This window comes from Capra hircus, chromosome 1 (assembly GCF_001704415.2).
Source record: "Capra hircus breed San Clemente chromosome 1, ASM170441v1, whole genome shotgun sequence".
Lineage (NCBI taxonomy): Eukaryota > Metazoa > Chordata > Mammalia > Artiodactyla > Bovidae > Capra > Capra hircus.
In genome coordinates, this window is record NC_030808.1 from 139,061,426 (window position 1) to 139,085,765 (window position 24,340).

Sequence of the window (24,340 nt, forward strand, 5' to 3'; positions counted from 1 at the left end):
CCTCAAGAGTCTTCTCCAACACAGTTCAAAAGCATCAATTCTTCGGCGCTGAGGCTTTCTTCACAGTCCAACTTTCACATCCATACATGACCACTGGAAAAACCATAGCCTTGACGAGACGGACCTTTGTTTGCAAAGTCTCTGCTTTTCAATATGCTATCTAGGTTGGATTAGGATCCTTTTAGTGCAAAAGCGTCATCTTCACCTGCATGTGCGTTTGTGCGCAGTTGCTTCAGTCCTCTCTGACTCTTCGCGACCCCATGGATTGTAGCCCGCCAGCTCCTCTGTCCGTGGGATTCTCCAGGCAAGAACGCTGGAGTGCGTTTTCATGCGAGGATGCGTCTCTCGTCTCCTGCATTGTCAGGCGGCACCTGGGAAGCCCTTTTTTACAGGTTGAATGTAACCATGGCCTTTTACGATAACACTTATTTTTCAGGTATGTAGTTTTGTAAATTACTTAGATTTATGGACTTCCCTGGTGGCTCAGACGGTAAAGCGTCTGGCCTACAGTGTGCGAGACCTGGGTTCGATCCATGGATCAGGAAGATCCTCTGGAGAAGGAAATGGCAACCCACTCCAATACGCTTGCCTAGAAAATCCCATGGATGGAGGAGCGTAGTAGGCTACAGTCCATGGGGTCGCAAAGAGTCGGACATGACTGAGCGACTTCACTTCACTTAGTTTTCAAATGTAAAGACTACTTACTGAACCCTACTTGCAAAACGTTTTTCTTTTTTTTACAGTAAGCCTGTTTATTTATTTTTTTAATTTTATTTTATTTTACTTTACAATACTGTATTGGTTTTGCCATACATCAACATGAATCCGCCACGGGTGTACACGTGTTCCCAATCCTGAACCCCCCTCCCACCTCCCTACAAAACGTTTTTCTTTTTACGTTTCCTTGCTACTGTAATGACGGTCACTATTTACGGAACGGTGTCTTTAAAAATACAGTTACTTAGGAATAAAGCTGAGTCGATTTAAATAAAGTATTAATTACATACTAACACAAGTGGTTTGCTGATAAAACAAAACTAAAGACACGGCGGAGGCCGAATTTGGGAAATTGGTTCTGCAGAGATGAAGGAACCGGAGCAAGAACGCTACGGAAGCCGGGAATGTCAAGAAATTAGAAGAAAAGATGGCCCCGCCTCCCGAAGCGCGGCGCAGTGCGCAGGCGCGGCGGCGCCCCACTGCGGGGCGCAGTTCTCCATGCGCACGCGCGGCCGTCGGCGTGGTCCCCATGGAGCTGCTTTAGCCGACCTGGCGACGCCGCTAGCTTCCGAGATGAGCACTGCCGAGGCCGACCGCTGGGCGTGGCTGCTGGTGCTCAGCTTCGTGTTTGGGTGCAATGTGCTCAGGATCCTCCTCCCGTCCTTCTCCTTCTTCGTAAGTGGCTATCTGGCCCTCCGGGGACCGGTGGGGTCGCAGCTTCGGTCCTCGGCCAACCTGCGGTAGACATAGGGTTCTCCAGCTGGCCGCCTGAGGGCCGGGTTCGGCCTGCTGAGGTGTCTCGGTTGGGCTGTTCTGTGTTCTAAGATGTTTTTGAGTGTGCTATAGTTTGGCTACAAAGCTTTACCCCTAAATCTGGATTTCTGGATTCTCGGTGAGAAAAACAAAGCATAATAACCTGCCCACACTTGGCCACGTTTTCACGTGGCAGCAGCCCTAAGCTTGGAGTGCCCAGTGCCTTTCTGCCCGCCTCCCCCCTCATTTCTGTTATCCTCTTGCCCCTGGGAGCGGAGAGCAGCCTTCGGGTGCTGAGGGCCAGTGCCCGCAGCTCGGCAGCGGGGGCTCCGGGAGGTCCCGCCTTGTCGTGTGCAGTGTCTATTGTGCCAAGTCCCAAGGGATGGGTCTCAGGGTGCAGGGGCTCCCATTCTTGGGGCGGGAGGGGTTGGAGACAGCATAGACAGAGAATCTCAGTGCTCTTCGTGTTGTTTCCGTTTCCCAGAGGAGCCACGGCCACCTCGGAGCACTTTGCGGGGCGTTTTGCCCATCATGAGTACACTGCCTCGTGTTCAGTCGCCAGGACTGCTGCCACTGTCATCCCATCTTCCTATACCTCCCTGAGGAGGTGTCTGGCCCAGAGTCTAGTAGTTGTATTAAGTCATCCAGCTGGGGACTGACGGCTGGAGATTTGATCTTTGGTTTGTGATCTCCAAGGTCTGCCCTTCTGGAACATGAATATGGATGGGCTTGGGTGGCACATTTGATGGGAGGTGTGTGGGGGAAACGTAGGGAGCTGTTCCCCGGGGCAGGGCGCCCTCTGTATGCCCACAGTGGGACTGAGGAGCTGTCAGACTCAGACCCAGGCTTCAAACGTTACGTGCACCACACTAGCATTATCCAGGGAACTCAGTTCTGTTCTTTCCAGATATAAATCTGGGGCGGCAGCGGCGATGGTCGGGTATTTAAAGATAGACAAGATTTCTACTTCTTTTTCTTTTACTCTACCCTGGAAAAGACCCTGATGCTGGGAAAGATTGAGGGCTGGAGGAGAAGGGGGTGACAGAGGATGAGATGGTTGGATGGCATCACCGATTCGATGGACATGAGTTTGAGCAAGCTCCAAGAGATAGTGAAGGACAAAGAAGCCCAGCGTGCTGCAGTCCATGGGGTCAGGAAGAATCGGGTACGACTGAGCGACTGAACAACAACTGGTATCCACCCAGGTGCCTGTTTTATGTAAAACTCTATTCTAGGACCTTACCACCCAAATTGCCCTGTCTCTGTGTTACGTCACTTCAGTCGTGTCCGTCTTTTTGTGACTCATGAACTGTAGCCCACCAAGCTCCTCTGTCCATGGGATTCTCCAGGCAAGAATACTGGAGTGGTGGTAGCCATTTCCTCCTCCAGGGGATCTTCCTGACCCAGGGAATGAACCCGCATCTCTTATGTCGCTTGCTTTGACAGGTGGGTTCTTTACCACTACCACCACCTTGGCCTGAGGCATGGGGAATTCAGTCTTAATCCCATCCCCCGTTCAGAATTTTTCCTGATGCTGCCTTGTCTTTAAGATGATGTCCCAAGTACTTAGCATTGCATAAAATACCCTTGAAGAGCAGGCCCTTGCCCACTTTTCTTTCATTTTATTTTTTAAAAAATTGTGGTAAAATACACATAGCATGAAATTGACCACTTTAACTTTTTAGGTACATAGTTCAGTGGCATTGAGTCTGTTCACATCGCTGTGTAACCATCACCACCATCCATCTCCAGAACATCTGTAGCTTCCTAAACAGACTCTCTCCCCACTGAACAGGGGGAGTTAGCCCCATGTGGCTTCCCCCCACGCCTGGCAACCACCAGCTTACTCTCTTGTCTCTCTGAATTTGACTCTTCTAGGCACCTTGTATAAGTGAAGGCATATTTTTCTGTCTTATATTTCATGTGCTTTTCTGTCTGGCTTATTTCTTCACTCAGCATAGTGTCTTTAGGGTTCATCCCTTTTGTAGCCTGTGTTAGGATTTCCTTCTTTTTTAAGGCCAAATAATATTCCAATGTATTTGGAGTAGGAAATGGCAACCCACTCCAGTATCCCTTCATGGAAAATTCCGTGGACAGAGAAGCCTGGTAGGCTATAGTCCATGGGGTCGAAAAGAGTTGGACATGACAGAGCGACTGAGCATGCACTTACGTATATACTGCATTTTGTTTTTTACTCATCTTTTGATGGCCATTAGGGTCCTTTCCACCTTTTGGCTGTTGAGAGTAATGCTGTCGGAACGTTGGTGTATGTGTTTATTTGAATCTGCTTTCACTTCTCTTGGGTAAATATCCAGAAGTAGAATTGCTGGATCATACAGTAATTCTATTTTTATTTTTTTTGAGAAGCTGCCATACTGTTTTCCACAGCAGCTACATCATTTAAATTCTCATCATTTCAATTTCTCCACATTCTCCATCACTTGTTATTTTTAGGTTATTATTTTTTTCTTTTTGAATAATAGACATCCTAATGGATGCTGAGTGGCTTATCTTCATTTTCCTAATGATCAGTGATGTTGAATACCATCTCATGTGTTTATTGGCTATCAGTATATGGAAAATGTCTATTCTGATCTGTGGCCTATTTTCTGGCCATGCCGCATGGCTTGTGGAATTTTGGTTCCCTGACTAGGGACTGAACCTGGACCCTCAGCCCTCTCAGTTAGAGCTAGTGAGTGGAGTGCTAACTGCTGGACCATCAGAATTCCCTGTGGGCCATTTTTCCATGGGGCTTCAGGAGCTGTTCCTAGGAGAAGGGCACCCTCTGCAGGTGCACCTCCAGAGTAAGAGGCTATGTTTTGATAGTTGAGTTAGAAGGTGGCTCAGACAGGGCTTCCCTCCTAGTTCAGTCAGTAAAGATTCTGCCTGCAGTGCAGGAGACCCAGGTTCAATCCCTGGGTCGGGAAGATCCCCTGGAGAAGTAAATGGCTACCCACTCCAGTATTCTTGCCTGGAAAATCCCATGGACAGAGGAGCCTGGTGGGCTGCAGTCCATGGGGTTGCGAAGAGTCGGGCATGACTGAGCGATTAACACTTCACTTCTTCACTCAGATGGTAAAGAATCTGCCTGCAAAGCAGGAGTCTCGGGTTTGATCCCTGGGTCAGGAAGATCCCCTGGAGAAGGAAATGGCTACCCACTGTAGTATTCTTGCCTGGAGAATTCCATGGACAGAGGAGCCTGGCAAGCTACAGTCCATGGGGTCACAAAGAGTTGGACACAACTGAGAGACTAACACTTTCACTAGAAGTTTTTTATACAGTCTGGATATTAACTCCTTATTAAATATATGACTTGCAGGTTTTTCTCCCATTTTGTGTGTTGCCTGGCACCCCTATAGAATCACCTAGATTCTTCTGACTTACCCCCATCTCTCTCCGCCTCATGTTGGCTGCTGCCGCCTAGTCACTTCAGTTGTCACTGCAACCCTATGGACTGTAGCCTGTCAGGCTCCTCTGTCCATGGGATTCTCCAGGCAAGAATACTGGAGAGGATTGCCACGCCCTCCTCCATCAAACTTCATCTTAGAACCACATACAAAACTAATCTCAGTTGTTCAAAGAGGCTGTTGATTTTGTATTCCTCAGTGAATTGTTCCTGGGCTTCCCAGGTGGCTCAGTGGTAAGGAATCCACCTGCAATGCAGGAGATGCAAGTAATTTTTTGAAATTAATTTATTTTTTAATTGAAGGGTAATTGCTTTATAGAATTTTGTTGTTTTCTGTCAAACCTCAACATGAATCAGCCATAGGTATATATATATATATCCCCTCCCTTTGGAACCTCCCTTCCGTCTCCCTTCCCATCCCACCCCTCTAGGTTGATACAGAGCCCCGTTTGAGTTTTCTGAGATATACAGCAAATTCCCATTGGTTATCTATTTTACATATGATAATGTAAGTTTCCATGTTACTCTCTCCATACATCTCACCCTCTCCTCTCCTCTCCCCATGTCCATAAGTCTGTTCTGTATGTCTGTTTTTTCACCGCTGTCCTGCAAATAAATTCTTCAGTACCATTTTTCTAGATTCTGTATATATTCACTAGTATACAGTATTTATCTTTCTTTTTCTGACTTACTTCACTCCGTGTAATAGGCTCTAGTTTCATCCACCTCATTAGAACTGACTCAAATGCATTCCTTTTTATGGCTGAGTTTATTCCATGGTGTATATGTACCACAACTTCTGTGTCCATTCATCTGACAATGGACATCTAGGTTGCTCCCATGTTCTAGCTACTGTAAATAGTGCTGCAGTGAACAGTGGGATACATGTATCTCCTTCAATTTTGGTTTCCTCAGGGTATATGCCTAGGAGTGGGATTGCTAGGTCATATGGTGGTTTTATTCCTAGTTTTTAAAGGAATCTCCATATAGTCTTCCATAGTGGCTGTATCAATTTACATTCCCACCAGCAGTGCAGGAGTGCTCCCTTTTCTCCACTTCCACTCCAGCATTTATTTGTAGACTTTTTGATGATGGCCATTCTGACTGGTGTGAGGTGATATCTCACTGTAGTTTTGACTTGCATTTCTCTAATAATGAGCGATGTTGAGCATCTTTTCATGTGTTTGTTAGCCATCTGTATGTCGTCTTTGGAGAAATGTCTGTTTAGGTCTTTTCCCCACTCTTTGATTGGGTTGTTTGTCTTTCAGAAGATGTGAGTTTAATCCCTGAATCAGGAAGGTCCTCTGGAGATGGAAATGGCAACCCACTCCAGGGTTCTTGCCTGGGAAATCCCATAGATAGAGAAGCCTGGTGGGCTACAGTCCATGGGGTCGAAAAAGAGTAGGACACAACTTAGCGACTAAACAAACAAAAATAACAGCTATAAATAAGACCTATCATCATCTCCAGCTCCTTCCCCAAGCTTACAGCAAACCTAAGCCCTGCAGCTTCCACATTCTCAGAAGAAATTATTGCTGCAGTCTGCTCATGCATGAGGCTTGTGCCTTATTAGATGGCTGTTTGTCATTCAGGTGAAAGATACTGGGTTTGTCCTTGGACCCGGGTCATATCCTTTTGCTGCATCCTACTGCTGTATAGCCTCTCTAATCTGAAGCCAGTTGTTGTTGTTGTTCAGTCACTAAGTTGTGTCTGACTGTTTTAGCCCCATGAACTGCAGCACACCAGGCTTCTCTGTCCTTCACCATCTCCTGGAGTTTGCTCAAACTCATGTCCATTGAGTTGATGATGTCATCCAACCATTTTGTCCTGTGTTGCTTCCTTCCCCTGCCTTCAATCTCATCAGTCTTTCCCAGTGAGTTGGCTCTTCGCATCAGGTGCCGAAAGTATTGGAGCTTCAGCATCAGCATCAGCATCAGTCCTTCCAGTGAATAGTCAAGGTTGATTTCCTTTAGGATTGCAGTCTCTCAAGAGTCTTCTCCAACACCACAGTTCAAAAGCATCATTTCTTTGGCATTCAGCCTTCTTTATGGTCCAGCTCTCACATCCATACATAACTACTGGAAAAGCCATAGCTTGACTATGAGGACCTTTGTTGGCAAAGTGATGTCTCTACTTTTTAATGTGCTTGTCTAGGTTTGTCAGCTTTCCTTCTAAGGGGCAAGTGTCTTAATTTCATGGCTGTAGTCACCATCTGCAGTGATTTTGGAGCCCAAGAAAATGGAATATGTCACTGCTTCCTCTTTTCCCCTTTGTCCTGAAGTGGTGAATCAGTAGGGTAACCACCACAACAGTCAAGATAAAGAATATCTCTGTGACCTCTGGAAGTCCTTTTCCCCACCCAGCAATTTCTTGGTTTACAAAGTTTAAGCAGCATCTATGAACTCCTTCCTCTTAAGATGATTCTGTGGTTTTAGAGCTAGTTGGGCACATTCCTGTGTTCTTCTCTAGGGTGGATCTGGCCGGAGTGTATGTCCTTTAGTTAGAGTGTAGGGCAGTGGTCACTCCAGGGCAGAGAGGACAGGCCGAGCAGAGTGGAGCCCCTGCTGCAGGCTCGAGGCCTGCAGGAGGCTACACAGTGGTAAACACAGTGTGCTGCGGTGCAGGCGCCCTCTGGCCACCGAAGGGCCTCATTGCTCGGGTGCCGGAAAGCGGCCCTGGTGGGGCATTGAGGGGAGGGGCGCGTCTGCGCACCTGGAACTGAAGAGTCACCATACTGTGTGCTGGGCAGCAGGCATCGGGGCTAGAGGGACAGACTCAATTATTGTGCACCTGCTATGTACCAGTACACTGAAATATGTTTATATTTTTAAAAATTTGAAACAAACACAGATGTGCAGAGAAGTTCAATAGAAAGAACTGGTTGTTTCCTGAGCCATTTGAAAGTTAATTGTCGCCTTGAACACCCTCTTTCTCTCTCCCCGATACTTTAGTGTATAAACAGCGGCCTTGTCCACAGCCCAAAGGTTAGGTACAATCCTCCTGTCCTGTTCAGGGTTCTCTGTCCTGACCAGGTCCTTCCGAGCAGAAGGACCTTAGTCAGTGTCGTGTGTAGCGCACGCTTGTCAGGCCTCTCTAGTCTGGAAGGAGTCTTGGTCCTTCCCTGACTTGTGTGGCTGACATGCCCGAGGATCGCAGGGCAGTGGTGTTGCACAGTGGCGTTCTGTGGATGTCTCTGTCCGATGTTGGCGGGTTTGTCACATGAAGGATGCTGTGTTTCATTACATCTCATCAGGTGCTGTGGGCATGGATTTGGGGATGTCCACGCATCACTCGGGGCCAATCCCGAGGGATTCTTAGTCCCCTGCTGTGGAGGAGCTGGAAGGCTTTGAGCAAATACTGAAAATGTATTTGCTCCACTCTTAATGAAGGTTGGAAGCTGGAACGAGCATAACAAAGGGTTATGAGCGTTCACCGAGTGCCTGAGGCTGGGAACGGATAACGAAGGGTTATACGCCCGACCTTGAGGTGTTCGAAGGCTTCCTTCTGACCACCTGTTTCTGAGAGCAAGGACTGTTGTTTCATGATAAGACTCCCTTTAGAGTTTCACCAAAGCTATGTTATGGCTTGGGTGGTGGGAACTGTATTTTATGCTTAAATGCTTTGATGTTTATCTGAAATGGCTACGTGCAAGTCTGTTTTATGCTCTATTCCCTGAAAATTATAAAGCTACACAATTGGATAATAAACTTTGTCAGTCCACTAGAGGCTGTCCCTGAGTGTCCTTTTCAGAGTGCGGTTCTCCGAGCCTTATACCCTACGAGGTCGCCCGTGGACCTCTGTGTGCCCCTGTGAGAGTGGTCACCTCTCTCTCCCCTCACTGTCCTGGGACCCTCACTTGTCCTAGTCAGTTTGGCACCACCTGGCAGCCACTGCCATCTGGAGTCTGGGCCGCTGGCGTTCCTGGCAGGTTTGTGTGTGTGTGTTGAGGGGTGGTGCCTGGGAAGGGCGTCAGAGGCGAGAGTGGGTCCCCTCCACTATCTGGGAGCTAGGAACACCTTGGGGAGGGCGCCTGGGCCAGCTGCTTCCCATAGGGGCCCTGGCTGTGCAGGCGAATCCTTTGCAAACATTCATGTCTGTCATTGCCTCTGTCTCTATGTCTGGAAAGTCACGTGTCTCCAATTTTAATCTACGCCTGCAGGACTCATTCTAGTTCTCTATGGATTTGTATTTCTCACTCCCTTTTCTAACAGTGAGAACACTGCTACTGTTATCCTCAGTAGGTTTACTTGACTAGCTCAATGCTTTGTAAATGATCCTCGGTCTCCAGCACCGCCCCATCCCTCTCTGGGGCTCTGACACCATGATAGGCGGGGTTCCTTCTTCCTGTCATGTATGCTTATGTAAGCCCCCCTCACGTGCTGGGACTCTGACTCTCATGCCAGGCAGCTCCTCTGTAGGAGCGCTGTCTTCACCAGCCACCACTTTGTCCCTGACACCCAGCACCCACCGCTGCTCTGCCCTAATTGAGGACAGAATTGAATTCTTAAGGGTGAGAAGAGGATGCGGGATCCTTGCCGCCTGAGTGCAGCTCTGGGGGTGGAATCAGCGTTCACTCTATAATCACAGTTTTACAGTACACAAATGTACATAGCAGCCGAAGGAAGGGCATAGTTGACAGGAGACTTGGCTGTAAGGAGTCTTTATTTGTGCGGTGATTGTGGGCAGCATGCCCAGGACATGCAGCAAAGCCAGGCTGTGAAGGTAAAGGGCAGCTCGCCCAGGGGCAGGAGGCAGCAAGCCAATAGGACGGAGGAGGAGGAGGAGGTGGGGGACAAGGCCCTGACCCCACTGTTTCCTCCCCCAGATGTCCCGGGTACTGCAGAAGGACGCAGAGCAGGAGTCCCAGATGCGAGCGGAGATCCAGGGCATGAAGCAGGAGCTCTCCACCGTCAACATGATGGACGAGTTCGCCAGATATGCCAGGCTGGAGAGGAAGATCAACAAGATGACGGATAAACTCAAAACTCATGGTACTGTGCTCAGCTGTAGCCTGGAAAGCTTCGTAAGAGCTGGTTCACAGAGAAGCCTTTATATGAAGATGCATAGCGTATACCCTTTGAGCTTCAATGTTCTGATGTTGATGCAGAGTTTTAAGTTGTCTGGAAGAGACCTGGCAATAATTCTTACTTTGTCCTTAGTTTGCTGATGAACCTTTGCTTTCTAAACACAGAAACCTGGGAACTCCCTGGTGGTCCAGTGGTTAGGACTCTGTGCTTTCACTGCCGGGGCCCCAGGTTCCATCCCTAGTCTGGAAACTAAGATCATGCAAGCCTCGAGGTGTGGCCCAAAAAATTTTTTTAAACTCAAAAAACAAAACAAAAAAACCCACACAGAAAGCTCTAACATCCTCTTAGATTTTCTTCATTCTCTGTAGGCTGATACTCTCAAATTCAACAATTTTCTGAGAGAAGCCCAGGAAAATCTTACAGTGAATTTTCAAGGGCTTTTGTGAACACTCTCTAAAAATTGCCCAGGAGTCTCCTTATCTGAGTGTTGACTTCAGGGTGGGGATCAAGTCTTACTCAGCCACTGTTCCTAACTCTCTCATGGGATGGAGAGGAGGTCAGCGTGTGTGCCAAGAGTGTGTGTGGCTTGTAAAACATGCCAAGGGGGCCTCCCCAGGCCTGAGACAAACTAGACTATGGGTTAGTGTCCTGTGTGGGCTAAGAAGTCTGGAAAGAAAGTATAGTTCTGTTGGTTAAGTGCATTGTAAAATGAATCTCTGATTTAGATGATAGTTTTAAGAGTTTTTAAAATTAAAGCTTCAGATCTCATAATCTGTGAGTGATTCTATTTTGAATAATGGCATAGTGGGTGATTTTAAAGAAATTGCATTTTATATTTTCTAAGCATGTTGAGCAAATGTTGCATACATAGTTAGAAAATATTTAATGAGAGGGAAAAACATTTCTGTGTTCTTGAATATTTTCTTCATTTTTTTTTTGTTGTTTGTTTTAGGACTGATATCACTTGTTTTTCCTTTCAGTGAAAGCACGGACAGCTCAGTTGGCCAAGATAAAATGGGTTGTGAGTGTTGCCTTCTACATATTGCAAGTAAGTGCCCTGTTGTGTCACCTGGGGTCATTGAAGTCCTCCAAAACCGTGTGACCCAGAATCCAGGCCTGGAATTCAGGCTTTCCCACTTCCAGCTGCCGGCTGGTCCTGCTAGTGTGTGACTCTGAACACTGTGAGTTTCTAAGTTAGATTTTAAAAAAAGCGCCTTTCTTCCTCTTAGTCTCTTTCAGCTTTTCTCTTTGTTGTTGTTGTTTAGTCACTAAGTTGTGTCTGACTCTTTGCAACCCCATGGACTGCAGCATGCCAGGCTTCGCTGTCCTTTACTATTTTCCAGTTTGCTCAGACTCATGTCCATTGAGTCAGTGATACCATCCAACCATCTTATCTTCTTCTGTTCTCCTCTTGCCTTCAATCTTTTCCAGCATCAGGGTCTTTTCCAGTGAGTCAGCTCTTCATATCAGGTGATCCAAGTATTGGAGTTTCAGCTTCAGCATCGATCCTTCTGGTGAATATTCAGGGTTGTTTTCCTTTAATGTTGACTGGTGGTTTGATCTCCTTGCTATCCAAGGGACTCAAGAGTCTTCTCCAGCACTACAATTAGAAAACATCAATTCTTTAGCACTCCACCTTCTTTATGGTCCAACTTTCACATCTGTACCTGACTGCTGGAAAACCATAGCTTTCATTTTACAGACCTTTGTCAGCAAAGTAATGCCTCTGCTTTTTAGTATGCTGTCTAGATTTGTCATAGCTTTTCTTTTTAGCAAGCATCTTTTAATTTCGTGGCTGCAGTCACCGTCCACAGTGATTTTGGAGCCCAAGAAAATAAAATCTGTCACTCTTTCCACTTTTTCTGCATGTATTTGCCATGAAGTGATGGGACAAGATGCCATGATCTTAGTTTTTTGAATGTTGAATGTCAAGCTAGCTTTTTCACTCTCCTCTTTCACCCTCATCAAGAAGCTCTTTAGTTCCTCTTTGCTTTCTGCCATTGGAGTGGTGTCATCTGCATATCTGAGGTTGTGGATATTTCTCCTGGCTACCCACTCCAGTATTCTTGCCCGGAGAATTCCATGGACAGAGGAGCCTGGAGGGCTGCAGTTCATGGTATCTGTAGTCAGACGTGACTGAGCTTTTCTCTTTAAGAATTGTTAAATGTTGGAATTTTTTTAGCACATGACCTTTTCTGGAGTTCTTTCATGTTGCAGTGTTGGGAGCCTGGGGGATCAAGTCAGAGAGCTTATTATTATTTTTTCATCTTCCTATGTGCTTTTATTTATTTTTTTATTGGCGGATGATTACTTTACAATGTTGTGGTGGGCTCTGCCATACATCAGTGCCAATCAGTCATAATTATATACTTATATTTCTTCCTTTCGAGCCTGCCTTCTGCCTCCGTTCCGCCCCTCTAGGTCATCACAGTGCCTCGCTGGGCTCCGTGTGCTGCACAGCAGCTTCTCACTAGCCCTCTGTTTTACACGACGGTCTGTATATATCAGTGCTGCTCTCTCTTTTCCACCCTCTCCTTCCCCTGCCGTGGAGTCCACCAGTCCTTTCTCTGAATCTTTTTTTTCTTCTCTGTAATAGGTTCATCAGTACTGTTTTTCTAGATTCCATATACATGTGTTAATATTTGATATTTATTTTTCTCTTTCTGACTTACTTTGTGTAACAGGCTCTAGGTTCATCCACCTCACTACAATGGACTCAGCTTCGTTCCTTTTTATGGCTGAATAGCATTTCATTGTGTGTGTGTACCACAGCTCCTTTATCCATTCATCTGTCGATCGCCGTCTAGGTTGCTTCCGTGTCCTGGCTGTTGTAAACAGTGCTGCAGTGAACACTGGGGTGTGCGTGTGTCTTTCTGGATTGTGGTTTCTCCGAGTACGTGCCCAGCAGTGGGATTGCTGCATCACACGGTAGTTTTATTCCTAGTCTCCATGCTGTTCTCCATAGTGGCTGTACCAGTTAACATTCGCACCAGCGGTGCAGTAGGGTTCCTTTTTCTCTACATCCTCTCCAGCATTTATTGTCTGTTGCTACTGTTGTGTAGTCGCCAAGGCGTGTTTCGTGCCAAGTCTTTTGCGACCCCATGGACTGGAGCCCACCAGACTCCTCTGTCCATGGAATTTTCCAGGCGAGAACACTGGAGTGGGTAGCCATTTCCTTCTCCAGGGGATCTTCTGACTGAGGGATCAAACTTGGGTCTCCTGCCTTGACTGGCAGATTCTTTACTGTCTGAGCCACCCAGGGAAACCCTTTATTGTTTGTAGTTGATAGCTTATTTAGACATTATATTTTCTAAGCTGGTCAGTGATGTGGCAGTTGCTCGTCACCTGTCCAACACCATTGCTTCCCACCTTTCTCATCTGGTGGACCCTTGTTTCATTTCTCGCCCCTGCTCCTCTCCCTCCACCCTGAGGTTGTGGATGGGCTGCACAAGAGGCTGGAAGCTGCTTTAAAAGATCCCCGAGTATCAGTGCTGGGAGCCCTACCCCCCACAGTCCCTGTGGTCTGGGGTGTGTGAGGACTTTGATCCTGGGGCACTGTCACTTTGCTATAAGAGAGGTTTCACAGGGACAGGAGTTGGGAGAGCTGCGCTCTTGGGTCTGGTCACCTGGGTGGCATTTTCAGGACTATGGAGAGGACGGAAGACAGCTGATAGAATGCTGCTGGGAAGTGAGGAGCCATTGAACCTCACAGAGGGCTCACTGCTGCGCTTGGGTTGAGGATGGGAGGAATAGCTAGTTTTCTCAAGGGTCCGAGAGATATCACTTTTGTCACAGACGAGGTGTATTTAGCATAAGCTGGCCACTTCGGGGAGCTGCTTAATGGAAGGGAACACCTACACTGTGGGAGACCTTGGATAGTGTATCAGCTAATTTAATCGTGTGTGTGGATGGTGAGGACTGGATTGGCCTGGAGTGAAGTCACTGACTGGGAGTTTCCTTAGTTTGTCTTCCTGTTTCCTTGTCTTCCGTGGTGGTGGGTCGTGTGTCTCTGCTCACCAGCCATGTCTCTGCAGGCCGCCCTGATGGTCTCGCTCATCTGGAAGTATTACTCTGTCCCTGTGGCTGTGGTGCCAAGCAAGTGGATCACTCCTCTGGACCGCCTGGTAGCATTTCCTACGAGAGTCGCAGGTGAGGGTTCCGGCAAGCGTGGTGGGGGAGCGTGGCTAAGGCTGAAGTGGGACGTCTGCAGTCAGGTGACCTCCCCCTGCCGCCTGGGGTGAATAGTGCTTGTCTCTGCCCCTCCCACGAGTCTTGCAGCAAAGAAGCCAACACCAGGAGAATTTACTTAACTAGTCCAGCATGACCGAACTGTGAACTAGCAGAGCTGTAATTCAGCCCAAGCCTGCCTCTACAGTCCAAGGCCAGTACCGTGGTCTGATACCCATTTTTTAAAACACCACTTCTAATTCCCAGATTCAGTGGCTTCTTTAGAATTCACACTATGCTTAGTCCCTCAGCAGCATTTCCTGCTGTTGGCCATTCTTTCACTTATGAAAGAATTTTTTTCAGATGTTAAAATCAGTCCATGTCATGGGAATTCCCTGGCAGTCCAGTGATTAGGAATCTGTGCTTCCACTGCGTGGGGCTCGTGTTCAATCCCTGGCTGGGAGACTAACATCCTACATGCTGCCTGGCATGGCCAAAAAAAGAAAAATTAGTGCATGTGTTTGTAGAATGAATAGAAATATCAGAAAAAAATTTTTTAAAGACTCATTAGCTATGGATTGCTCTCTTAACATTGTGGTGTATTTTTTCCAGTCTTCTTTGCTATATATTTTTATACAGTAAAGGTTATCTGGCACATACAATTTTTACCCTTCCTGTTATTTAAGCCTTTTCCCACATCGGGCTTCCCTAGTGGCTCAGACAGTAAAGAATCTGCCTGCAGTGTGGGAGACCTGGGTTTGATCCCTGGGTTGGGAAGATCCCCTGGAGAAGGGAATGGCCAGCCGCTCCATTCTGGCCTGGAGAATTCTGTGGACTGTATAGTTCATGGGGTCACGACTGAGTGACATTTACTCTCCCATATCATTAAGTTTCTTCACATTCAGTTCAGTTCAGTTCAGTTGCTCAGTTGTGTCCGACTCTTTGCGACCCCATGAATCGCAGCGTGCCAGGCCTCCCTGTCTATCACCAACTCTCAGAGTTCACTCAGACTCACGTCCATTGAGTCAGTGACGCCATCCAGCCATCTCATCCTCTGTCATCCTGTTCTCCTCCTGCCCCTAATTCCTCCCAGCATCAGAGTCTTACTGAAATGCTGCTGGCTACGTTGAGAGGGCAGCTTATGGAGTTTCTTTATGAAGGAACTTGGAGCAGCTGTTCTTCATTTAGGTGTGTTATCATTTATTAATTTCCCTGCTAAAGGACATTTGTTTCAGTCTGAGTTGTTGCTATGGAGTGGATGCTATAGTACATGTGCTGCTTGGCCAGTCTCTGGCTGTGATTTGTGGTCACCCTGGAGGTGAACTACTACATTAGCTTAGCCAACCCTCTTCCTTCCCCTCCTCTTCCTCCTTTCTGGATTCAACCAGGAGGGCACGGCTGGTGGTTCTCAGTGGTCCTGTGCCGAGGAGCTAAGAGGCCACCCTTCCAGGCATCTTGTGGCCTGCTGTCCTGTCTCTCAGCCATCAGTGGGGCAGGGAAAGCCCAGGTAGACATTGCTCCGTGTTTGTAATGCTTTTGTGAGAAGGGAAAGACAAGTGGTCTGAGAGGGTGGTCCTGCAGTCAGTTAATATCATAAATAATGATGCACAGCTCTCAGGCAGGAAAGAGAAACTCAAACCATAGTTTATTGTTTTGAGTAATTCCTGCAGGTCCATGAATTGGTAGAAAGCATGATCAGTTTGAACCCACGGAACACAAACTTAGACCTAGCCCAGCATGACTCAGAGCGGCGTGCTCCGTCTCTCAGAAGTCAAAGGCAGCAGGGGCAGGAAATGTGGGCAGCACTCCTGCATGCTCTCATGTTGAATTTCTTTGTTTTTAGGTGGTGTTGGAATTACCTGTTGGATTTTAGTCTGTAACAAAGTTGTGGCTATTGTGCTTCACCCTTTCAGCTGAAAACGAAGACGAATTCAACTACAGCACTTTCAAAATCAAATTTTCATTTAGGAGGTTGCAAGTCTGAGTTATACTTTTTTTTTTTGTTTTAAAAGAAACACAGCCACAGATTAGCTGTCCTTGAACATGTTTATTCTTGGACTTCAAGTTGAGATTCTTAGAAGAATCGCGATTTTCTATACTTGTCATGGGCCGTGAAAGTCAGTCTCACACGTGTGTGCTGGCCACCATGGCACCAGATTTGTGACAAGAAGTGTGTGACATTATGGTCTACACATTTTTACTTGTGATCTGCACTTGTGACATGTTTTAAAGGTCATCTTGCCAACTGGGAAGTCAGACTTTTCTAGTAATGTAAGTGCTTTAAAGAGTTGGAGCTATTTTTAAGCCCTATTACCAAGTAGCTTAATTTTAGTACCACTACTAGAATTTGAAAATTTGTGTTTTAATTTCATGCAGTAGTACTGGGAGAGTAACACTAATTGACAGTGCTCTTTTCTTCCTCTGTTTCAAATGTCATTTGTTGAGCAAACCTTCAGATATTGTCTACTTATTTGAAGTGAATGTTTCATTGCTGTGTTTTATGTATTCGTGAACCCATAATGCATTGTCTTATGCTTAAACTGTTTTATAAAGTATTTCCAATGAAGGGGATTTTTTAAAGCATATAATTTTTATGCTCTGTAGAATGGAAGGAAGTTAAAAAACAAGCTAGGACCCCTGATTAAATTACTTTGAATGACTGCCTGTTTGCCCCGTCAAGTACAATTCTGCTAAGTATTTTTTAAAACACTTTTTTCTAATTAAAACTTTTGCAAGCGCTTGTGTGACTTCGTTCCTTATGGCCACTTTTTGCTACGACTGATCTGTGGTGGGAGCTTGCACCGATGACTAAGTGGGACTCAGCCCTGTAAAACCAAATACTAGCATGAGTTTTTGTTTTGTTTTTAAAGTATTTACTTGAATTGAAGTATAAGTGCTTTACGACGTTGTGTTAGTTTCTGCTGTACAACAGCCTGAGTCAGCTATATGTAGACATATATCCCCTCCTCCTTGAGCCTCCCTCCCACCCGCCTGTCGCAGCCCTCTAGGTCATCGCAGAGCACCGAGCTGAGCTCCCTGCGCTTCTCAGCGGCTCCCCACTGGCTGTTTTACACGTGCTGGCGTGCACGTCCCTCCTCCTCTCGCAGTCTGTCCCGTCCTCTCCTTCCCCTGCTGTGTCCACTGGTCCACTCTCTGCACATGTGTCTCTGTTCTGCCCTGTGGAGAGGTTCATCGGTACCGTTTTTCTGGATTGTGTGTATATGTGTTAATATGCGGTATTTGTTTTTCTCCTTCTGACTTCATGCTGTATGACAGACTCTGGGTCCTTCTGCATCACTGCAGGTGGCCCAGTTTCTTTCCTTTTTCTGGCTGAATACTCCGTTATATCAATGTACCACACCTTCTCTATTGCTTCCTCTGTCAGTGGACTTCTAGGTTGATTTCATGTAGCACAATGTGTGTATCCTTGTACTCCCTGATGCTGTGATAAGTAAGCTCATTACTGTTTCTGCTGATCATGCTATGAAGGGACCAAGCACTGTGTTGCTTCAGTCGGGCATCACCAGAGTGGGTTTCAGGTTCCTCTCCGACTCACTCAGCCCCAGGCTGCCCCAGCTCTGGAGGTGATGCAGAACGGGCAAGACAGCCGTGATTACAGCCAAAACCAGAGTCCACCATCCGGTCACCTCACAGGGTATGTTTCAGCTGCAGGGGATGAGCTGCTGACCTTGTCCTCATCAGTGGAGGCAATTACAGCAGCACAAGGAAGCTGCGGGGTCTCGGCCCCCTAGGAAGCCATATGCCCAGTGTGATTTTATGAGCTGCAGACATAAATGGCAGGTGACAGTCCACAGTTCGGTGGCCAGGTATCCTCCTCCCCAGGCCCATCCTGGGATCACTAATCCATGAAAGTCTCCTGGGCTAGATCCTCATTTCTCTACTAAGGATATAGTCTTTCTGCACGCATTTTGACAAATTTCACTGAGGCTAGGAGAAAAGGTTTATAATTCACAGCTGTTCCCTTTTTCTTGCCGGGAGCCAGCGTGAGGAATCCCGCCCATGGCAAAGGTCATGAGGAAGGAAGCCAGACATATGCAAAGGTGTGATCTGGCTTCAGGGGTTCCCCCTGGGTTTTCCTGAACATCTACCCCCGAAAACCAGAGTCTGCCTGCCTTATTGTACTGTGCTTTCCACTCTTCTGCCTCTAAAAGGAATTAACTTAGGGCTCCAGTTAACAGTCTCCTGCATATAAAAAGAATGTCTCGGTTTAAACCCCTCTGATAGCTTTCTAACTTATCTGATCAGTCTGCCCGGACTTTTACAACTTGTGAATTGTTTATAGCCCCCCAACCGCGAGAGGCACAAAGCTTAAAGCATCTTAAAGATACAAAGCCTTTTTCTAAAGAGCTAAAAATTATACTCGTGACAGGTTTCACTGTTGAGTCAATGACTGCTGCCAGGCCGCCATATTCTTAATCTTTTAGGCACCTGAAGGATATTAATCGATGTAATTGGGATATAGAAAAAGGAATATAGTAGTTTTGATGTTAGCAACACTAGACTTTTGAGTTACTTTTCTCTTTGTTATAAATCACTGTACTTCTTTCATTGTTATAAATTGTGTCCTTGCTATGTAAGAATGTAACTTTATTTAGTGCTTTCTGAGGGTGGCACCAGACTTTGGGAAGAACAACACTATTAAGGCAAATAAGTCTTCTGGTTGACAAACCCTTATCAGAAAAGGGCCGTAAAATGTTAATTGGCCTTCTGGCCAGAAGATGATGTAAATCACCTAAGGCTTATGTATACAACTAGGTATGCAGAGAGAAAGCCTGGTCTCAATAGAGTCAGGGCTGCTGATGCTGCATAATTTTGTATTATCCATTGATCTCTATGTACAATCAAAAGTATATAAGGCCTTTCCGGACAATAGAGGATGGCCAGTCACTGGAGAGACTGGTTTCCCCCGTGTCTTTTCTTACTCTGTTTTCTGGCTGAATTGCCATCTGGGGCATGGAGGCTTGCCATGTCTGCTTACTGGTCCTGGCTTCTAAGACCCATGAGAGAGGAAGCCCAAGGCGGGGCACCCTCCGCTATTCAAACAGGCGCCGGTGGCCTAACGTAGATGGTGCACATCTCTTGTCCTGAGGTTTTATTAGTTCTCCACATAAACCAAGTTATTCAGCCTCTTTTCTCCACTAAATTTCCCACTACATTATTCTTTCCTAATCTCTCTTTTATATTTCTAAATAAGTTTTTCCTCACTTACGCCATCCCCGCTTCAAATTACCCTGGATCTACCGGGGCTGGACCCCAGCATTTTTCCACATACATTAATAATAGTTTGTGAAGATTAAATAGGGGGCATTTAAATATCTGTCATGTTTCACATCCTTGTGGTTTTTGAAAAGTGGGTTTTTTAAAAAATAGTAAATGTGGGACTGAATTCACAAGATACAAAAAGATGTGATAAAAGTACATCTTCTAAGCTTCTGCTGTTATGCCCCTCAATTTTCCAGAGTTGTCGCTGCTACCAGTTTCCTCCAGTGATATTTCATACCTTTATGAAAACTGATACATGTGCTTTTAAAATAACTTTTTGAAAGTAACACCTAAAAAACTTTTATTTATTTTTTTTAAAATCCTAGCTGGAAAGTACAGAAAAGGAACTAGGAAGTGAAGTCTCCCAAGATTCCACAGAACTGGGACTGTGGTGTTATCGTTTGAGCTTTTCCTTTCTTTCTAAAATTTTAGGATAGCTTTAGGTTTTGTGTTCCTATTAAAAATTACTGGATATGGTTTATAGCTTCACATGAAAATAGACATCTGTTTGATTTAAAATACATCTAAAGTGGGAATTCCCTGGCGATCCAGTGGTTAGGATTCTGTTGCTTTCACTGCCAGGCCAGGGTTTGTTCCCTGGTGGGTGAACAAAGATCCCACAACTTGTAGAGTGCAGCCAAAAAGAAAAAATTCTAAAGTTCTCCTCATACCAGTTTGGTTGGCTCTAAATTTATGATAAATCAAGCAGGAGAATCTTTTTATATACAAACCCATGATCGTTTGTATGTGCTTAATACAGTCTGTTACTGGCACAGGAGGGTGGAATGCTACCTTGGCTAGTTTGTTCTTCCTTGACATGGCCAGACTGTTTGGCCACCCATGATTTTTCTCATACACAGGTCTGTGGGGGCAGTGTGTGTGTGTGTGTCTGTGTCTGTGTCTATGCGTGTGCGCATGCAAGTATGTGTGATGCCTCTTCTGTCCAATCTATACTTTGTATGCTAACTCATTTCAGTCGTCTCCGACTCTTTTGCAACCCTATGGACTGTAGCCCGCCAGGCTCCTCTGTCCATGGGATTCTCTGGGTAAGAATACTGGAGAAGGTTGCCATGCTCTTCTCCAGGGGATCTTCTGAACCCTGGGATTGAACCCCCTCTTATGTCTCCTGTTTATATCTTATTGTCCCTTTAAGATTATTTATGAAGCTTTTTCTGACCAGTTTAGATGACAGTGATTTCTTTTTTTCCCCCTCCTTGTTTGAACATCTGAAGTAGTGTCAGTATGACTGATCTGTCAACAAATTTTGTATTGACTTGTGATATCGGCTATTGTGTGTTTTTATTCCTGATGTTTGGTGGTGGTTTTTAGTCCCTAAGTCCTGTCTGACTCTTTTGCGACCCTGTGGGCTGTAGCCCACCAGGCTTCTCTGTCCATGGGGTTTTCTAGGCAAGAATACTGGAGTGAGTTGCCATTTCCTTCTCCAGGGGGTCTTCCTAACCCAGGGATCTAATCCCGGTCTCCTGCACTGCAGGCAGATACTTTACCATCTGAGCCACTAGGGAAGTCTGATTCCTAATGTTTAAATACTTCTTTTGTGATAAAGAGCTTCCCTGGTGGCTCAGATGGTAAAGCATCTGCCTGCAATGCGGGAGACCCGGGTTCGATCCATGGGTTAGGAAGATCTCCTGGAGAAGGAAATGGCAACCCACTCCAGTACTCTTGTCTGGAGAATCTCACGGACGGAGGAGCCTGGTAGGCTACAGGCCATGGGGTCGCAAAGAGTCAGACATGACTGAGTGACTTCACTTTGGGATAAAGGGTTTTCCTTCTGTTGATGCTGTAAGTGCCTTTAGGGCCAGAAACTGTTGCTTAGGCTTTTTTATACCCCTCCCAGCATGTTGTAAGTCAAAACCCAGGAATATTTAACTTAAAAAAAACTCCACCAAATAATGGTTTTCACCTAAGGGCTATGAACACCTTTTCAGGGAATATATCTTCACAGTTGAGCTGTTACCAGTTAGCAGTTAGGGGAACTTCCTTGGGTGCTGTTCTCTTACAAGTTCATGGTGGAGCCTTTTGGTGGTCTCACCAGATCCACAGCTCTGTGTGTTTGCACCCCATGTGGATCCTGGGACTCATGGCTCATTTTCTCTCTGGGTTCACTATTCTTTTCCTTTTGGGGGCGGGGGGGTGATGTGCGTACCGTGCTGCTTGTTGGGCCTTAGCTTTTTGGGCCAGGGGTCAAACCTCTGCTCCCTGCAGCGGAAATGCGGAATCTTAGCCACTGGCCCTCCAGGGAGGTCCCAGGTTCACCATTCTTGCTTGTGTGTGTCGGCTTTGCTGCCTGCGTGTTTGGAACGTAAAGTGTATGCGTCCCTCTTGCAGTATGGAGAGCACTGACTCTTGCTGTTGAGTCCAACCTTAAGTTGAATGAATGCTGTGTATTCTGCTGATGCTTTAGCTGTTGCTTGTGCTTTTGGTGTCATTCCTAAGAATCCATCGCCAGGTCCAAGGTCAAAGGTTGATGCCTATGTTTTCTTTTCAGAGTTTTATAGTTTTCGCTTTTACATTTAGGTCTTTGGTTCATTTTGAGTTAATTTTATATACAGAGTGAGGTAAGGATTCAGTTTTATTCTTTTACATGTGGGTATTCTATTGTCCAGGCTTCCCTGATGGCTCAGTGGTAAAGAATCCACCTGCCAACGTGGGAGACCTGGGTATGATCCTGGCTCAGGAATATCCTGGAGAAGGAAACGGCAACCCACTTCAGTATATTTGCCTGGAAAATTCACCGGACAGAGGAGCTGGTGGTCTACAGTCCACGGGGCCACAAAGAGTTGGACACGACTTAGCAACTGAGAATGCATGCATGCAGCCTGTTGTGCAAGCACTGTTTGTTAAAGAGACTTATTCCCCATTGAGTGGTCTTGTAACCTTTTCAAAAATCAGTGGACTATAAATACATGGATTTGTTTTTTGGGCTCAGTTCTGTTCCATCCATCTGCATATCATTCTCATACCAATTCCATGGTGTTTTGATTAATGTTACTTGGTAGTAAGTTTTGAAATTAGGAAGTGTGAAGCCTCCAGTATTGTTCTTTTGAAAGATTTTTTTGGCTGTTCTAGGTCCCTTGTGATTCCATCTGAATTTTAGAATCAGCTTTTCAGCTTCTTCAGTGACATTAGCTGGGGTTGTGTTGCCATCTTGACGTTATCTTTCAGTCCTTGTGCACAGGGTGTCTTTCCAGTTATTTCGATCTTTAATTTCCCTCAACAATGTTCTGTAGTTTTCAAATGATAGACATTGCATGTCTTTTGTTAAATTTATACATTAGTATTGTATTCTTTTAATGCCATTATAAATGGAATTGTTTTAAAATTTCAGTTCAGATTTTTTGTTTCAGGTATATAGAAATAGATTTTTGCACATTGATCTTGTTTTATTGCTCCTCCCCTTGCCTCCTTGGAGCAATTCTCTCAGGGCTACTGGAGGTGCTGCCTCCTGGGCTTAAAGTCCTAAAAATTCTCAACGAATAAAACATAACTCTCAACTTTTAGGCTGTGAATATTTTTTTAAGTTCACACCCCATAACAAGCAACTCTCTGGGACACCAACTTGGTGTCCAGCAAGTTAACTCAGTTCTGACAAACTTTACCTGGAGATGGTGTCAGATGCCACAGGTGAAGGTCTCAGTACCATAACACTGCCCCCTCCCCTTCCCCCACTTTAGATGCCAATCCCAAGTTAGGTTGTCACAGGGCTTCTGACTGACCAGTTAAATATCCGAGGTTCCCACAGCCCTCTCCTCAGCAGTTGCAATTTAATTAGTTTGCTAGAGCTGCTTACGGAACTCAGGAAAACCACGTACTTAACTGTTTTGCTGTTCAGTTGCTAAGTCATGTCTGACTCTTTGTGACCTCATGGATTGCAGCACACCAGGCTTCCCTGTGCTTCACCATCTCCAAGAGTGTGCTCAAACTCATGTCCATTGAGTCGGTGATGCCATCCAACCATCTCATCCTCTGACATCCCCTTCTCCTCCCACCTTCTGTCTTTGCAGGGACTTTTCCAGTGAGTCAGCTCTTGGCATCAAGTGGCCAAAGTGTTGGAGCTTCAGCTTCAGCATCAGTCCTTCTAATGAGTATTCAGGGTTGATTTCCTTTAGGATTGACTGGTTAGATCTCCTTGCAGTCCAAGGGACTCTCAAGAGTCTTCTCCAGCACCACAGTTTGAAGGCATCAACTTTTCAGCACTCTGCCTTCTTTATGGTCCAGCTCTGTCGTCCATACATGACTACTGGAAAATCTATAACTTTGACTATACAGACTTTTGACTTTTTATCTGCAAAATGATGTGCATTTACTAGTTTTATTACCAGTTTTATTATAAAGGATGGGATAAAGAACCCCAATGAACATCAAGAGGAAGGAATTCGTAGGGCAGGGGCTTCGTGCCTTCTCTGGGCATGCCAGTCTTCCCAAATCTCCATGGGGTCACCAACCCAGAAGCTCCCAGCCCTGTACTGTTGGGATTTTATGGAGGCTTCATTATGTAGGCATGATTGTCATTAACTCCATTTCAGCCCCTCCCCACTCAAGACAGTGGAATGCATGGCTGACAGGTCCAAGCTTCCAACCATGGCTTGGTCTTTGTGGTGACCAGCCCCCACCCATGAGCCATTCAGGAGCCACCCAGAGTCAATTCATAGAACCAAAGACCCTCCCATCACCCAGGAAATGGCAGAGGCTTTTGGAGCTCAGTGCCAGGAGCTGGAGTCAAGGACCAAATAACAGAAGAAAAGATGCCGCTGGTTTCTCATTATTGGAATCGCCAGGGTTTCAGGAGTCTTGTGCCCAGAAACAGGCGCAGAGACCATTTCATGTTCTCTCTTATCTCACAATTACCTTTTGTATTTCACGTCTCTCCCATATGTTTTGAAGTTGATTTTTGCTTTAGTGCTTACACTAGAAAATTTATCAGTGCTTAAAAATTAGTATTTTACTCTTCTCATCAGCAGTGTAAGAC

General features: G+C 45.9%; 1 protein-coding gene across 1 annotated transcript; it reads left to right on the plus strand.

Annotated features, from left to right (window-relative positions):
• On the plus strand, positions 1,190 to 16,817 carry WRB (tryptophan rich basic protein). Its single transcript, XM_005675622.3, has 5 exons — positions 1,190 to 1,392; positions 9,702 to 9,867; positions 10,884 to 10,951; positions 13,938 to 14,052; positions 15,914 to 16,817. Exons 1-5 carry the CDS (start codon positions 1,216 to 1,218, stop codon positions 15,985 to 15,987), a joined length of 600 nt encoding a protein of 199 aa, XP_005675679.1. The 5' UTR covers positions 1,190 to 1,215; the 3' UTR covers positions 15,988 to 16,817.